At 54.8% G+C, this 17,396-nt stretch overlaps 2 protein-coding genes across 2 annotated transcripts; both read left to right on the top strand.

The window, feature by feature from the left end:
- Positions 1-419: 419 nt before the first annotated feature.
- On the top strand, positions 420-1,489 carry CTAM01_14650 (uncharacterized protein; the record flags this gene model as incomplete). The annotated part of the gene is made up of 2 exons (XM_060530649.1): positions 420-1,054; positions 1,111-1,489. The coding sequence occupies 2 exons, from the start codon at positions 420-422 to the stop codon at positions 1,487-1,489; spliced, it is 1,014 nt and encodes a 337-aa protein (XP_060374787.1).
- Positions 1,490-7,525: 6,036 nt separating this feature from the next.
- On the top strand, positions 7,526-17,351 carry CTAM01_14649 (uncharacterized protein; the record flags this gene model as incomplete). The annotated part of the gene is made up of 3 exons (XM_060530648.1): positions 7,526-7,984; positions 8,046-16,882; positions 16,925-17,351. The coding sequence occupies 3 exons, from the start codon at positions 7,526-7,528 to the stop codon at positions 17,349-17,351; spliced, it is 9,723 nt and encodes a 3,240-aa protein (XP_060374786.1).
- Between the last annotated feature and the right edge of the window lie 45 nt (positions 17,352-17,396).

Genomic DNA, 17,396 nt, shown 5'->3' with positions numbered 1-17,396 from the left:
CACTAACCAATATCCTTCCCTCTGACGGGCAGGTCCCTTTTTTTACCTCATCCTTCCTCTCTTCACATCGACGCTACTCTCTTTCTCCGCCTCTGAATAGCGGCTCAAATCGATTTTTCTCGCTTCGATCCCGTCGTTAACGAATCTTCGACGACACGTCAATCAATCACCAAGCCATCCCGGGCACTCGACGAGGTGGACACGATTAACGCTCTTTCTTTGGCTTCGTCTTATTTCAATTCGCTTCGCTTCGCCGCCGGCCGGGACCCGACTTTTGTAATTAGACCTTGGCGACGCCAAACTACCATCAGCAATTCGCTCCACCTTTTCTCTAGGCCCCGAGCCCATTAATACGATAGCCGCCCGATCTTCCCGGCTACAACGCTACTCTCCGCTTTCTCTCAACTTTATCGACGACAATGTATTGGAAGGTGGTTGTCACCACGGCGGTGCTGGCCTCGCGCGCTTGCGCCGAGATTCGCCCGCTATCGATGGATTCCGCAATCGAGGTTCGCGCGGTCGACGTGTTGGAACGAAGCTACGAGGATGTCGCAAACCGATACATCGAGAAGCGACAAAGCTCCATGGTGGACGCAGAGTGGGTTTCGAGGGCGACTGAAGTTACGCTGAACAACGACGGCACCATCAACATGACAGCTTGGGAGCAAGAGACGTCGGCAAAGTGCACCGACGCCCTTTCACACCTCGATCAGGCCTCGAACCCGTCCGGAACCTGCATCTGCTACAACTTGCCGAGTCTGAACGCCCAAACCGGTGTCTTTGAAGCCGACCTGCGGTTGTTCAAGGTCTCTGAGCCAAACAATGCCTTTGCTGGTATCCCGCCACAGAACATCCAGGTCGGGCTTTCATTCAACGGAGCTTCCGTCTCGCCAGTCAGCGCCAGCAAAATCGGTAGCTCCACTGCTAAACGGGATCTCAGCTTTGAGGTTCCGTGGACCGGCCTGCAAAAACGAGTCGTCACGCCACAGGCCCTGCAAACATACCTGTTCGTCGGACAGATTGATCAGAGCAGAATGGTGGCACCAATGTCCATGTACGAACCCCATTTTCACTTGCGTAATTGAAGTACCGAAGCTAATGTTTTCCAAGGTCACAATTTGAAGCACTCGTCATGCCGACCCTCACGCTTACCGGCGTCAACGCCGCCGGCCAGACCGTCAGCACGAACGTCTCCTCGAACGAGGCTGCTTTCCTCACTGGTGTCTTCTCCAAAGAAATCATCAAATCCGACCTCGCCGTTGCCCAAGCTGCCGTCGACGAAGTTGTGGCTCAACTGAAGAACGGCACTGTCGCTTTCGTTCTCCCCGGTGTTCAGCTGATGATCTTCCCCGTCGGTCTGGTTGTCACCAGCACTTGGCTCCTCATCGGACTGGCTTTCTACGGATTCGGCACCTATGAGCGCATCGGCTACGCGGAGAGCTACAGGAGAAGACGGGCTATCGCAGGCGACACAGCCAAGCGTATATAAATTCATGACATCACGCGACCGGATACGAGACAATTTGTTCGGGGGCAATCTTTTTTTGAAGAACGAGGGGCTCCCTCACGAGCCGAGAAGGCTCTAGGAGTGGACTACTTATTCTGCCCGTGGTGGCGGAATCATCAGCATCAAGCAGCAGCGTGACATCTATATCTTTTTTTTATTTTGGCCCACTTCTCTTCATCCTCCACGTCTCTGAGGAGTCCCATATCTGTCGTAAATAGTTGGATGTCAGTTTTGCTCTCTCTTCCATAGAAAAGAATATCCACAACACAATAGTGAAGGCTGATTTCGCCTGTTCCCAGCCCGGTCCCTTCTCTGGCCTTCAATTTCGCGATAACTCGGTGTTGGACCGCTGTTAGTTCGAGAAAGGAACACTGATACTTTTTGCTGGAGGGGTGTTGTTCGAACCTGCGGCTGTTGTGCGACATGTCACAGTTTGGGGTCCGTTTCAGCTTGGATGTGTCGAGGAAATGCGACGTCACGGCGATCCGACGGTGTGGGTGGATGCGAGGGGGTTTCTTGGGATGATTTCAGCCACACGTGGCTGATAAGGGGCACTTAGTGATCTGCCTGTTATGCTTGGTATGATGATGCTGCAACCTGCATGCCGTCAAAGACAGTAGATCGGAGATCAAAAATGGTGAAATGCCATTAGGAGCCGTCGGGTTAGTTTTCATTCACTCCTCGAGTCGCCTGCGATAAGGTACCTGACGGCGCAGATGAGAAAAGTAGACGGCAGTAAGCTCGATGCAGCGGTGCGCCAAGGCTGGCGGGAGACATGGGAGATTCGGAGACGGAGAAAGTCCATTTTGAGGTCGAGGCGGTTGAAGTATTCGGCTTCGACGGAGAAACTAGGTTGGCTGCACGTTGCAAAGTCCTAGTACAAGGATTGTATCCGGTGCCTTTTGGGATACCTGGTGAATTTGCGCTAGGTACAGAGTACACATCAGGTACGAAGTCTGGTTGCATCTCCATGCTGACTCCTCTCTTCGTCCAACGTGTGGAATATACTTGATCGATTATTCTATCGAAAAGCTCATGACTGTGGCGAAACAATCATCAGCAAGCGGGCGTGCTGCTAGAGCTACCTGAACTACTGCTTGATAGGTGTTGAAGCTTAAGATGCACTTACCCACCTCAGATGAGATAATAGACTTCCCACCTACATCAAGGTTGGCTCCTTTTGCTATTTCGATGTGAAGGTAAGCTTTCAAGGTTTCTGAAGTACTCCAATAGTCAAGTGGGGAGAAGGTTTGCTGTCGGGGTGTTTATGAGGGTTATCCTGTCCGACGGAAATCTGCCGGTTTGGACTTTTTTTTTGGGTTTTATACACACGTTCTTGTTGGCTTTGCAACAAGGTACACTGGGATCCTCAACTTCTATGTCTTTTAGTCGCGCTTCTGTGATAGAAGCTTTGGGGTATTCGAGTTGATGTGATATGCATCCATAAAAGATAGCTGCTAGGAGAAGTAGGAGATGGTATATTGCTATTCTTTTCCACTAGAACTTCCCGAGATTGCGCCTACGTGCCAAAGCTGCTCATCCATACAACTGAGACATATGTATGATGCCGTTGACCGTCGTCGGGGCTATATAAGCTGATGTAGGCAGACAGTTGCACTCGTGATTTACGGGGGATGTTCATATCAGTCATGTACTAACCTAAACACCCGAAGACGTGACCCGTTGAGTCTCCCATCTTTCCAAACCCCGTGTGAATAGACATGTTGCCTCTGGAGGAAGTCAAAGATCATTAGGTGGTTCCTGTCGGAGAAATCACGGGACAATTCCGGTTGTTCTTCTGGGGCCTCGCGGTGGGCTGTGGGCGACTGGGTGACAGCCTTGCGGGACTGCATGATGAGGGTCACTTGGAGGGTCATGTGACATTGGCCCAACGTCAACAATGAGTCTTTGTAGAGAGATCTGTTGATGAAGAAGCTGAGCATAGTCGTGAAGAGCTGTGTTTGTCTACAGCTCCAACCTTTAAGCCATTGAAGGGCTTAGGGCAATTGAGTACCTGGCAGCTTCCTCGATCTCACTATATAGCGCTTATTGCTAGCTCTAGTGTTTTCTTCTTCTGGACTGTGTTTAAGGCTTTATTTACAGCCCATTTTGTTCATTTACTAACGGTGTTGGACACAGTTGAACTCTGTGGTATTCCTCTAGTTGCTCCGGCCCCGAACCTTCTACGTGAATTGGCATTTAGGTGTCCAGAGCAAGACACTCATTCGCAGAGAGGGCTTCATTTACGAAATTTTACACTTAATTCCGTTCGACTACCTTCCATGTATCAACCTCATGGAGGTTGTGCTTACTAATACTTCCATTATACCATTGTTGTCGTGCCTAACACTACCTTCACCCCTTCAGGGCAATTGCCAGCATTGGTTACCTCGAACTACTGATTCTCTCCATAGACAATTGAATCTTGCTGGTATGATCTAATGCGTGCGTCTAAAAGGCTCAACCTAGAGTTCGTATGCTTCCGTGATCACCTCGTGTAAAGTTGTCTCTACTGAAAATTCCACGTCGAGAGTTGGAGAAACAATCACTGACTATTGAAACTTTTGCGTTCTCGGACGCATATCTTGTGAGCAGTCAGGCATTGCTCTTAGGCGTTTATGTATCTGTCTTTCTACACGGGGAGATGTGAAGATTCAGATTAACTATAGTCAATGTTTCCCTCAACTCTCTCAGCCCAGAAGGTCCACTGCCATAGTCATCGGTCTAGCTTAGATGGACTCAAATGGGGGAATACCCATGACGACAGATCTAGACATTGAAAGATGGGAACCCGAGCCGGAGAATGAGCTACATCATTCTTCTGATAGTCAAATGCGCCAACTGCGTACTTGAATGCATCCTCATTCCACTTGCGAGGTTCTAAGTTCCAATTCTGCGGCGTATCAACGTTGCCTGTTTCATACGTAGTACTTCCGTGTACGATTATTTGGAGCATCGACTGCCTCGTGATACCTGACGGCCGTTTAGTATCAACCCATGTATCTGAGTTAGGGTAAGTCTAGTTGCCTATTGTTCACCCAATTCTTCATCTCTCCCACGTATGGTAGTTGAAGTCAACTGAGCGGAAATTTCCAAGTCTGTAGAGTGTTCTTCTGCATCATCACTCCCTTCATACGTCAGGGTGCAAATCACGTCTACAAGTATGAATAAGATTGGATTTGAGGTCATCGAGCTTCACTGGGAAAGCTACGTTATGTAGTCCGTGGTCAGCTAGACCCGTGTCCCTCAAGGAAACCGGAGGGATGTTTCTAGGTGTAAACATCTTCTAAGGTGGAATTTTATCAAATCTAACCGAGTTCACATTTTACGAGCGACGTAGTACTTACTGAGCCAGCTCGAATCAGCTACCCAGCATAGACGGTCCAGTATCTCGTCATTATGTGAGATCTCGCGGCCAATGACCATCTCTATGTAGCAATTGTCTTTGCATGAGCTGCACTTTGGGCCTTCCAAGGCATATAGTTTTCATCATTGTTTGGCTTAGCTGGCATTTGTTGATTTACATGCAAATCCAGTTTAACAATTTGATGTCCCCCTGATTCCTTGTCTAGTCTCACAGCGTCTCTGGCAGTGTGAGGGCTCAGTCAATCAGAGCCATCATGCACAGAAGTCAATGCCTTGGATGCAGAAAGACGCCGATTATCGGATGTAGGTACGATGCACTTTCTGAAAGAGCAATAAGGATTTTCAAAAAGAGAGAATTCCATGTTCAATGGAGTTGATCCCATACCATTCATTGAAAATGATTAAGACTTGACATTCACAATTCAACCATCAATATGATGTCCACTTTGATGTTGATAGGCATGGGATATACGAGTACACTTTGACAAGGACGAAGGTCCATGAAACCCTTCCCGATCTAGATTCTTTGCCTTTTCTTACAGTCACAAGTGAGATTGAAGTAGTAATACTCGTTTGATTATCAGAGAAAACGACGACCATCTTTGGGGATATATGACTGAGCACATTCAATCAACCGCCTTCGAAAGTCCCGAACCAGTGATCACCAGACATGCGACTTGACCACTGAGGGTATCTGCCCCCTCTTCAGACTCCAGGACAAAGACACTGGAATGCGATAGGCCCAATTGATCCCCATATCACCCACTCTGTGTCTGCCAGCAGCTACCCTGCAGGACTTTGGAGGCGCATCATACCATAATACATAAGAGAGAACTACTGCACCTGTAATTGGTCAATGTGTGTGGTGGTGTGTAGGTGATGGACCATGAAAGGTCATTGTTTGATGAATTGGCTTTCGCATGCAATGGAATTGTTGCCATAAGTGTAGCTCTTATACACCCAGGAGGCCTCAATATCGTCACAATTTGATGAGAGCTGAAGTCAAATGATGTTGCGTCCCATTCTATTTAGTTGAGAGATACATTTGGTCGTGAAGCGTCGGCTCCCAGTTCGGCTCAAGACACAGGAGGGCCAGTGCGATGCCACGCCAGCTCTGATCTCGATTGCTGAATCACGTTGAGGACAACGCAGAAATGGAGCTCAGTTACGTGCTAGCTAGCCTCGTGGTCTGGGTTGATGGGGACACGTTGGGCAGAGAAGGTTTGCGATATATCAAATTAAGGAAAACAAAAACAACACGGAGAAAAACATACGCAGACTCACTCACATGTTTGACCCATCCTAACCATCAAGACATGACGTCATGCTATTTCGTGCTCTTGTGTCTATTTCGATGCTTGGCTGTTGAAGCCACAATGTGGCTTGAGTCCTCGTATCCCTCGTTGGATTCCACGCTTCAACCACGCTTCAACCACGGAGGCCAATACTACTCAAATGGACTCTTGTGGCCGGCAGTATCCGACATCATCCTTCAATTTGACAACTTGTCCTCCCGTTCCGAATCCGGTGCGAGTCCTGAAACTGCCCAAATGCATCACAATACCGGCCATTTCCAGCGTATTCATGCGGCCAAGCGGTTTGCTAGACGCCGGGCTCCACGCCAGTGGTAGTGATGGAGCGACGCTCAGAACTCTCAATACCCCTTCGCTGCCGGGCGCATGAATGATGCTCGTTTCTAACAGGGAACGCCTGTCCACCAAAACCGACTCCTTCGCCAACGCACACCACGTCGATTTCTCTCGACGACCAAAGCACCGGAGCCCAAGATGGGTCCTTTTCTTCCATGTCCCCAATGACCAAGTTGTCGTGGCACAACATCAGACGCAGGAACACGGAAACCCTTGGATGAAGCCCCCCGAAAACTCTCGCCCGAGGCAAGGAGGATGCTGTCGATGTTTGACAGCTGTCACCAGGTTGCCCGGCGACAAGGCGAAAATTGCCCACAAGACAGAGTTGTCTAGTTCTGTTCCCTAATCCCCTCTTCGATGGCGGTGCCATTTCGCGATGACCGGTTGCTGGGCTGCGGCCCCGTCGAGAAGTCTTGACTCGGCCATGGCACCCTCGCATCGCCCCTAGTTGACATCGCCATCTGCACCACAGTATATCGATGTCATGCGTTGTGAGGCGGACGGGGTCCACCTCAGCAAGTCCAGGTACATCGGATGGGAGTCCGCCGCGATGTCTCACCAATCACGGAACGGAGGGACGCGGAAGCACAGAGCATTTCCTCTCAATATCCGGTCGGGGGTTCGGCCGACTAAGGGGGGACAAGGCCAGGCCCTGGACGAAAGCACTTGCATGATCGCTGGTAGGAACATCACACAGGGCCGGGTTTTCCTGCCTTGTCGCTTGGCTGGAACTGTATCGTCTGCTTGTTGTTCTTTGGTGGTCGAGTTGAGGGGTGGGTGGTATATATCGTAAACTGGCTGGCCACCCCGCAAGAGCCGAGGATGTTTCGAACGTTCAGTTCAACGTCAGAGTAAAGTCAAATTCACAAAACCTCACGATACTTGCTTTCCCACGCAAGATTCCCGGGACTGTCCAAATCCCACGCACAAACAATTAATCACAACACCTTTACTCATCATCCTGTCGCAGAGGGCGCCGACTCTCTTTCGAACCCCCGATTCGATGACAGCCAAGATGGACGTTGCCACGCTCGTGGCGCAGATGAACGAGGCCCTCGCGTCGATCCACTCGACGATTGAGGGTCTGTCAACATTTGCAGCAGAGAGCGACACAAAGCTCGACGAGCTCGAGCAGAAGCGTGACATGACGCTCGCGGAGCTGAAAGCAGCCTACGAAAAAGAGCGAGAAGAGCTCGCGGCCGCGCACCAGAAGGAGCTCGAAGACATTGCCGAGCAAAGGCGAAAAGAAGACGAAGAGCGGGAGGCCCGTCGCCGGCGGGAAGATGAGGAGCTCGCGGCCCGCAAGGCCAAGGAGGACGAAGAGAAGCAAGGCACTTTTGATACCACTACCCGTAATGTCGAAGACGAAATGGACGACCTCATGGACAGCATTGAGGAAGAGACGGCCAAGACGATTTCTGAGGGCGAAGCAAAGTTGGCAGAACTCGAGGCGAAGAGAACGGTAAGCAGGACTGGTGAATCTTCCCGAACCCTGGCAGCATCTGACATTACTTGCGTTCCAGGAACTCAATCGCATGATCGAGGAGCAGATGAAGGCCGCGGTGCCTCCCGTCCCGACGCGAAAACGCGCGAGAACAGGGCGTCGATCCGGCGCCGTACTATCCGCGGAACCGTCTCCGTTACCTCCGCCCGAAACCCCAGCCGAACCGGCTGCAGGGGACAAGAGCGTAGACGAGGAGAAGCCCGCCGAGAACGGCGCGGCGCCCGAAGAGAAGGCCGAGGATACCGCTCCCGAGCCGCCGGCCGATGCCCCGGTCGAGGAAGACAAGACTCCCGAAGGTGATAACTCCCAGCCACAACCCGAAGAACCTGTGGCTGAAAAGAGCTTGGAGGAGGCCACTAGCAACGAGGAAGCACAGCCTGCCGAGGAGGAGACGGCACCGGCCCCCGGAGCTGAAGCTGAAGCTGAGGCCGAGGCCGAGAAGGCTCCTGAGGACGAGCCTGTCGCAGAGACGGCCGCACCAGAAGAGGCTCCCGAGCCTGCGCCCACGGAAAATGAGAAGGAGGAGGCCGCCGAGAGCGCAGCTGTTTCCGAGGACAGCCAAGTGAGCGCCCCGGCTGATAGCGGGGAAGCTCCTGCAGAGGCTACTGCTGAAGCCCAAGATGCCGCTGCCGACGACGAGAAGCATGATACGGTCGAGGTCAGGGGCTTGGCTGTAGAGACCCCGGAAACAGCGCCTGTCGAGGAGGCTTCTGCTGCTGAGGAGCCTACTACCGAAGAGCCAGCAACAGAAGAGCCTGCGGCAACCGAGGAGCCTGCGACAGCAGATCAAGGCGATGATACCCCTCCACCGGAAGAGCCTGCGGAGGAGCCTTTGACCGAAGAAGCTCCGGCTGCTGAAGAAAGTCCTGCCCCAGAAGAAGCTCTCATCGCCGAGGATGCTCCCGCCGCTGATGAGCCAGGAACAGAGCAGACTGCTGTGGACGAGACTCCTGTTGAAGATACTCCAGCGGAGGACAAGGAGATTCCCGACGATGCGGCTGTGAAGGAAGACACTGTTGCGGATGAGGCGCCTGCTGTTGAAGAGACACCTGCTGCTGAAGACGCCCCCGCTATCGTCAACGCTCCCGCAGCAGACACTCCCGCCACATCAGAAGAGCCCGCCGAAGAGCCAACCACAGAGGGCCCTGCAGTGGAAGAGACCCCCGCCGAAGACGGTCCGGCTGAGGACAAGAAAGCTTCCGAAGAGGCGGCTGGGGAGGAAGACACTGTCGCAGATGAGGCTCCGATAGATGAAGCCCCGACAGAAGCAACTCCGGTGGAAGAAACCCAGGCAGAGGAAGCCCCGGTAGAAGAAGCTTCGGCAGAGGAACCGGCAGAAGAACCCACAGTGGAAGAGGCTGCAACTACTAGGGACCTGGCAGCTGATGAGCCTCCTGTGGATGACCTACCTCAAGATGATGCACCCGCTGTCGAGAAGGCTTCGACAGAGGAAACCCTAGCTGCAGAAGCAACCTCACAGGAACCAGCTGCCGACGAGGAGGCCCCGGCCGTAGAGGCTTCAGCCGAGGAACCTCCAAAGGAAGATGTCGCCGCTGACGAGGCCCCCTCCGAAGAATCTCTTAATGAGGAAGCCTCCGATGTAGTCCAAGCAGCGCCGGACGCCCCGGAAGATGATGCCTCCGAGGAGGTGCCTATCGCCGAGGATGCATCCGCTGAAGAGCCAATCGCTGAAGAAGCTGCGCCAGGTGCCGAACCCGAGGACTCTGCACCGGCGGAGGAACCCAAGGCATCCGAAGACAGTATCTCTGCGAATGAACCTGCGCCAACTGAGGCCGATGTTCCCAGCCAAGACGACGCGTCTGCCGAGCCCGTTGAACCCGCTGACGAAGCGATCAAGAATCCTGAGGAGGAGACGACACCCGTTGAAGCTGCTTCTCACGAGTCAGCACCTGACGCAAGTGAAGATGCGGCTGAGCCAGAAGAAGTCGTGGCAAAGGATGCCCTAGTTGACGAAGCCACGCCTGAAACGAGCCCAGATAGTGCGGAAGATGATACCCCAAAGCAAGCAGGCGAAGAGGCTGAAGATACGGGTGCCGACGAGGTTTCAGGGGAGAGATCATTGCCCGAGTTCTCGATGAAGACTGTCGAGGATGACTCGGTCGCAGAGGAAGCTCAGGCTCCAGATAGCAGCGACCCCGTCGAAGAGGAAGCTGCACCCAAGGTGGACCAGGCCGAGGAAGATGCGTCTCCGGAGGTCGATTCTAAGGCTGTTGAAGTAGAGCCAAGTCAAGAAGAGCCCACGTCTCAGGAGGAGGATGCGCCGCCTCAAGCTGAGAAGACGACTCCTGATGAAGATTCAGCCGCCGAGGAGCCAGCTCAAGGTGAAGCCGTCTCACCAGAGGACGCTGGTTCTGTGGAGGCTGCGACCACATTAGCAGAAGATGGAGCGGCCGAAACTGCAGAGCCGAGTGAGGAACCACCCGAGGTTGCACCTGTGACCGAGGACGCGAAGGAACTGGAAACTCCTGTTGATGCAGCACCTGAAGAACAAGAAGAAGCTCATGCTCAGGATCAGGCAGCTGCTGCAGACATCGAAGCAACAGACGGTACCTCTGCTGAAGACAAGACTTCCACCAGTGAGAAGGCTACCCTTGAAGAAGAGGCACCAGCGGCGGATGCTACTCCCAGCCATGATGAGGTTCCTGGTTCTGAGGAGATTGGGTCTGAGCAGAAACCAACTCTCGAAGAGACTCCTGTCGATGAGGCTTCAACTGAAGCAATGCCCGTCGAAGAAGCGGATTCAGCAGAAGACAAGCCCGAGCCAGAAGCTGACGCACCTGCTCCGGAGCAAGTTGCCGACGAGGTGACGACCAATACAGCGACTGTCCAACCGGTAGTTGACGAGCAGGTTGCCGAGGAGAACCCTGTTGAGGCAGCAGCCGTGGATGACTCCGAGGTCGCCCAGGATGTGACTCCCACCGAGGCAGCGGATGAGCCTACCGATTCAGATCATGCCGTGCCCGAGGTAGCTACCGCTGAAGATCAGCCAGTCGCCGAGTCTGAGGAGCCTGCAGCTCAAGATACCATAACTGTTCACGATGAAGCTACAGTTGAAGAAGACAAAGAAATTGCCCGCGCCTCTCCGGAAGACGAGCCTATCAAGGACAATCTTGCAGCCGAGGAGGATGCACCTGCTGAAGAGCCAAGCCCCGAAGCACCGGCCACTGCGGACGTCGAGGTCCATGATGCCAACGAGGATCAAGCCGAAGAAACCGCCCCAGTCACGGATTCAGATACAGTGGCAACCAAGGAAATCGACGAACCTGTGGTATCCCCCACAGATAACGCTGTTGAAGCTCAGCCCGACCCTGAAGAGACACTAGCCGAAGTCAGTGAAGCACCCCCGACAACCCAAGAGGAGGAAGAGCCTGAGCCAACCACCGCCAGCAAAGATCTTGACGATGGAAATTCCGAACACCGGGACGCTTCAGATCCGCCAGAAGAACAACTCGCTGGTGGTGTCGTTGACGCAGCTGAGGACAATTCCACTGCTGGACCTTCTGACGCCACCGCCGACGCCCCTGCCGACTCTGACTTGACGGAGGCTGTTGCTGCTGATGAAGTTGCGGCGCAAGCTGCTGACTCCGAGGGTCGCGCCGAGGGAGAGAAGGTTGAGGTTCACTCAACTCTAGCTGAGCATGGTTCAAAGGAAGAGACTCCTGCAGCCCCTGATGCCTCTCCAGATGAGTCTGTCGCTATCGAGGCACATGACTCTGTTGCTGGCGATGTCCATGCCGATGCCGAAGAACCCCAGTCTTCTGCTGTTGATGATGACAAGGAGGAGTTCGAACACGCCGAGCCTACTCTGCCGTCGGCGGAGGAGGCAGCTCCTCAAGCGGATAGCCCCGAACCTGTTGAAGAAGAGGCAGCGGCGACGGCAAGCGACGAAGCACCCACTGCAGGTGTATCGAACGAGCATGGCTCTGTGGAAGAGGACCCAGCCATTTCGGGCGACCCCAAACCAGATGAGCAAGACAAGGATCTCGAGGACTCGCAAGTCGTCGATAGCCAAACAGATGTCGCTCCAGAGACAGTCCGCGGAGATGAAGGTGAAGTAGGCGTTCACGAGCGTAGCGTCTCTCCTGGGGAGCCCGAATCACCGCCGGCTGAAGTCCATGATGTCAGTCAATCCGGAGACCACCATGGGCACAACGACGACGACCATGACGCTGATGCGGCAATGAAGGCTTCACCTGGTCATGGATTCGACGTGGAAAATGATATCACTCAGCATGACTCCGATCATGGCGAATTCGAAATTGTCGAGACGCCTCACGATGAGGCTGGCGCCAATGAGGCTGATCAGTCTCGTGGGCCTGACCTTTCCGTGATCACTGAACACACTGAGCCTGCTGCATCCGCAGCCGGCGACACCTCTGGCTTAGCTGTAAAGAATGACGAAGATTTCCATCCCGAGTCTCTCAGCCGGAATGTCTCTGAAGCCCCAGACGCAGCTATCGAGAGTTCTTATATGACTGAGCCCACGAGCATGGTTACGGACGATAGCCACGTTCAAGATCAACAACAAGAGAGCTCTACGACTGGTGCTACGTTCTATGACGGCCACTTTGGAGTCAGACAGGTTCACTTCAACGAAGAGGAAGATGACGGCGATTCTTCTCCAGTTCTCAGTGTCAGAGACGAGGACAGCGATGCCGATGAGCCTGCAGAGATCTCTTACAACCCGTTCACTAGGGCCAGAGCTGGTTCCACAGCCCACGCGCAGCCGACGTTCCATTCGCAAGACATACCGTACAATCCTTTTGCATTGCAGACGGTCGTCGAGGAAGAGCCTCCCCGGGATACTACCAACCCGTTCGCAAGGAGCCCAAGCAGAGAGCCTCAGGAGGACTCGACCAACCCGTTTGCACGCAGCACGCCCACTGGTGCAGATTTCCTGCGGTCCGCGAGCGCTCTAAGTAACCATCAGCCATCTTCTCCCGAAGAGACATTCGCTCGATCTCCTAGTGCTCAAGGACTCCGCCGTGATAGCGTGAGCTCCAGTAATCCCTTTGCTAGAAGTACGACTCCAATCGATCGTAGCTTTTCACCAGCCCTGAGCACTCCTGGGCGACAACGCGCACCAAGCAACCCGTTCGCTAGGAGCACGACATCGCAGCAGAGCTACCCACTGGCAGAAGAGAGCGACTCCGAGGATGAGGAGGCCATGATGGCGGCAGAGTCCACGTACAAGAACCTTTTCCCTGTCAATCAATCACCCGAAGTTGCCAATGACGGCTTCGCCTCCGCAGCCCAGTCAATCGAGCGCCGGCAGCCCACGCCGCAGGTCCCCGAGTCAATGTACAACAATCCCTTCGCCCGAAGCACTGCGTCTGACCAGAGCTTCCTGCCCACCGCGAGCACTTTGGGACAAGCTCAGCCTGATGCCTCTTACAACCCATTCGGCGCCAGGAGTAGCACTGTCGGTGGTGACATTGATGAGTCCATGTTCGACCAAGGCTATCCTTCCGCCGTTGGAGGGCACGACGTCGTGGGTCAAGGGATGATGGATCCTTCCCAGCAGTTTGTTCAAGAGAACAGCCCTTTGTCGGCCAAGCACCTTGCTCCAGCCACTTTGGATAGCATCCAAGAGCGATACAACAGTGAACTAGAGGATATGGATTCCGACTCTGAGGAGCCAGAAAGTCTGACCACCTCCCAGCAGTTGCCAGCTTCGCAACAGCGAGCTCCTCCTCCTCTGCCAAGCATCGCAGAGCGTTCCCGTCAAGGGCTCGACAACTCTTCTGAAGAAGAGGAGGACTGGGATGCTCGTGCTCCTCAGCCCAGCCAGATCAATACTTTGTTGACATCTTCCCCGTACAGATCAAGCCCCCCTCCCCCTCCGCGTGTCTCTAGCTCACAGGGCCACTATGCGCAAGAAGTTGAAGACTCATCTGAGGATGACGGCGACATCTTCCACGCGCAATCTCCAGCACGGCTGAATCCCCTCACATCATCGCAATACAGGGCAACCCCGCCACCTCCTCCACCACCGCGCGCGCCAAGTTCACAGGGTCACTACGGTCAGCAACAACTAGAAGACTCATCGGAAGAGGATCAAGCCGACTGGGATGACGCCTTCGAGCCCATGCAGCCCAGCACATTCCCGACCTCGCAGTTCGGATCTACTCCCCCGCGTCCACCTCCGATTCCACCACCCCGTGCCCCCAGTTCCCTGTCACAGAGCCGCTACAACATTGAAGACTCAGACGAGGAAGATCAAGGTGTCTTGCCCCCTGCCGCTGTCCAGTCCAATCTTCTGCCCAGTGCGCTCTCACCATCTGGTTATCGGGCGACTCCGCCGCCACCACCACCGCCGCGTGTCCCCAGCTCTCAAGGCTTCTATCATCAAGAGCAAGCGGACTCAAGTGAGGACGAACACCCCTTTAGCCACGACATTGCTCGACCTGGTCAGTTCCCCATTTCATCATCATCTCAATTTAGGGCTACACCGCCCCCGCCCCCGCCTCCGCGGGTATCAAGCTCTCAGGGTCAATACCGCCAGGAGATTGAGGATTCCAGTGACAAACAGAACGAGGATGCTTGGGATTCGAATGCCGCTCGGCCCGGTCAGATGCCAAATCTATCGACGTCGCAGTTCAGGGCGACCCCGCCGCCGCCTCCGCCTCCGCGCACATCCAGCGCACTGGGTCGTTACCGTCATGAACTCGAAGATTCCGACGGCGAGGAGAATGAGGAGGCATGGGAAGCTAATCGATATGGCCAGACAACGAGCATGATGGGAGAAAGCAACCTGATGGGGACCAACCAGATGGGAGTCGACCCGACGAGATCAGCAAGCCCGCTGGGCGCGAGTCCGATGAGAGCCGTCAGCCCACTGCAAGCGACGAGCCCGTTGGCGGCGACCAACCCGATGAGGGCTTCCAGTCCCTTGGCCTCGACAAGTCCGTTGAGGTCAGCCAGCCCGATGACGCGGAGCAACCCGATGGAGTCAGCTTTCAGGGACTCGGTGCCGGCAACAAGCAGTCAGGGCCTACAAAGTCATCAAAGAGAAGAAGGAGGGGAAGAAAGCGATGATTCATGGGAGAACATTGGGAAGGGCGGCGGTGATGAGATCAGCCCAGTCGACGAGAGGTTCAGCACCGCCATGCCGACACCACAGCTGCGCGTCGATAGCTACGAGCAGCAGTGGCCGAACGCGAGCAACGACCAGATTTCCACGGCATCGACATACCTCCAGCCAGCAGGACCAGGTGACTTTACGGATTCTGACTCACAAGAGTACGCCACTCCATTGGCATCGGCCGGGTTCAGCGCGTCTTCGCAGTATACGCAAGGGGCCATGGGCTCGCCCCGTCACCCGGATTCCATCGGCAACAAGGACATCTACGACCAGACTTACAACCGAGGAGGAGCAATGTCTCCGTATGCTCAAGCTCATGAGACTTCACTCGCCGACGAGCTTGCTCAGGATGACGACTCCGACGATGATAGCGAGTATGACCACTCGGAAGCCCCAGCGTTCCTCACCCAGATCGGCACTGCGCAGCAACAGTCATCAGACGAGCCTGTGTTAACGCAAGTCATCGACTCGTTCGGCAGCGATGAAGATGAGGGCCCAAAGACTGCGGTCATGCAGCCGGCTGAGCACGCCACACAATATGCCTCTTCCCGTTTTGGAGCTTCAACTTGGCGGGATGAGCTTCGCTCGCCCACCATGTTCGGTGCTACAAGGCACAGCCGCTCTGGGTCTCTGTTGAGGGAGGAGGTGCAGAAATCACTTCACCGAGAGGCCTCTGCTGGCCACTCTTCTCCTCTGCGGTCCGCTTACGAGCCTAATACCCAGGTTGAAGGTTCATATGGCGGACAGCAAGCTCAAATGCATGGCCAGGACGTTTATGGACAACAGTCAGCCGAGTATCACGCGCAAGACGCACTTGTCCAGCAGCAATACGGTCAAGGTCAGTTTGGTCAAGACCAATTCGACGCCCAATCCTATGGACAAGCACAACTTCAGCCACAGTACGGACAAACAACTTCGTGGCAGCCCGAGGTGCAAGTCTCCGAGGTACAGGCGGAAGAGGAACATGAGCAGACAACTCCGCAGTTGGCACCACAGCAAAGTGAGCAAGCACCGGACATCAGCCCCTTAGCGTTACGTCAGGAGGAGTCACCGGCGACACCCTCGGCGTCGTCGCAGTCTACACCCTCTCGTGGACTTGCGTTCAGCAGGCATAATCCTGACCGGCCACAGACACCGCCCACTATGCAAGCCGAAGCAGATTTTGATCCCGAGCTCATGGTTCCGCGCGATGTGACCAACGTCCCCTGGCACGCTCGCAACGACTCGGTTCCTCACTCGATGCGAAGCCAGAGTACCCTCGACTCCGTTGCGTCGTCACCGATTCATTCGGCGTTGCACGCTGACAAGCACGAGCCGGTCATTCGGGACTCGTGGCCGGCTTCTGTTCATCACTTGACGAGGCCGCGCAACGACTCTTCTCTCACCGACCGCGAGGAATATGATCCGTTCAGAGATAGTGAAGAGGCGGCGAAGGCAGCTCGTGCACCATCCGGCTCTGTAGGCTCCAGTTCAGACAGCCCTCCGCGGAACGCGGCTGCTACGAACAACTCATCACCTGGAAGTCTGATCAGCAGAATGCGCGGCATCTTTGAGAACAACCAAACCAAGCAAGAGCCGGCCAGTCCAGTCCGATCACGGCCGGTGTCGGGTGTTTTTCACCCCGTCCGGCGCAGCAAGCCCGGGGCCGATGACGTCGAGGACCGTGGATACGACCGCAAAGCAGGGTTTCTCAACGAAGCCGAAGACGAGGCTGACGAGCAGAGCGCACTCCTACGAAGCTCTGCTGGCGGGTTGGAGGCGAATTGACCACGCTCGGGCGGAGCGGGGCTCAGAGTCGTGAGGGTGAAGCGGGACGCCGAGTACAATGAGTGGGAAGAGGACGTGAACATGGAGGAGCCGGGCGACCGGCATCGTCCGAAGCGGCGCAAGTACCGCAGAGACCCGAGCGGCTTGCGAGTCCCGGTCCCTTGGAACCCCGAAGAGAAGGAAAGAGGCGGCGTCCCCGTGGAGCCCTCTGGCGAGAGCGTTTTTCGTCTGGCGTGGTTGTTTGTAGAGGGGTGGAGGCAGAAGCTCCGGAAGGCCGGGGACATGGTTGAGAAGACGCGGTGGGAGTGGGAGCTTGACGGGACTGCTACTGTCTGTACGCATAGTCGCGCGTCGAGCTTGACGTTTGGTATGGTGATTGCGGACGCTCGTTTGCGCGTGCCGGAGGAGTTGGGCATGAAGAAGAAGCAGAGAAAGTCGGTGCATTGGGCGTAGGATACACACACGATGGGAACACGATATTACGACTAATGGGTTACG

The sequence above is a fragment of the Colletotrichum tamarilloi genome (genome assembly GCF_030869305.1).
Source record: "Colletotrichum tamarilloi strain Tom-12 chromosome Unknown Scaffold_129.1, whole genome shotgun sequence".
In the NCBI taxonomy this organism is placed as follows: Eukaryota; Fungi; Ascomycota; class Sordariomycetes; order Glomerellales; family Glomerellaceae; genus Colletotrichum; species Colletotrichum tamarilloi.
This window is presented reverse-complemented; position numbering and strand designations above follow the sequence as displayed.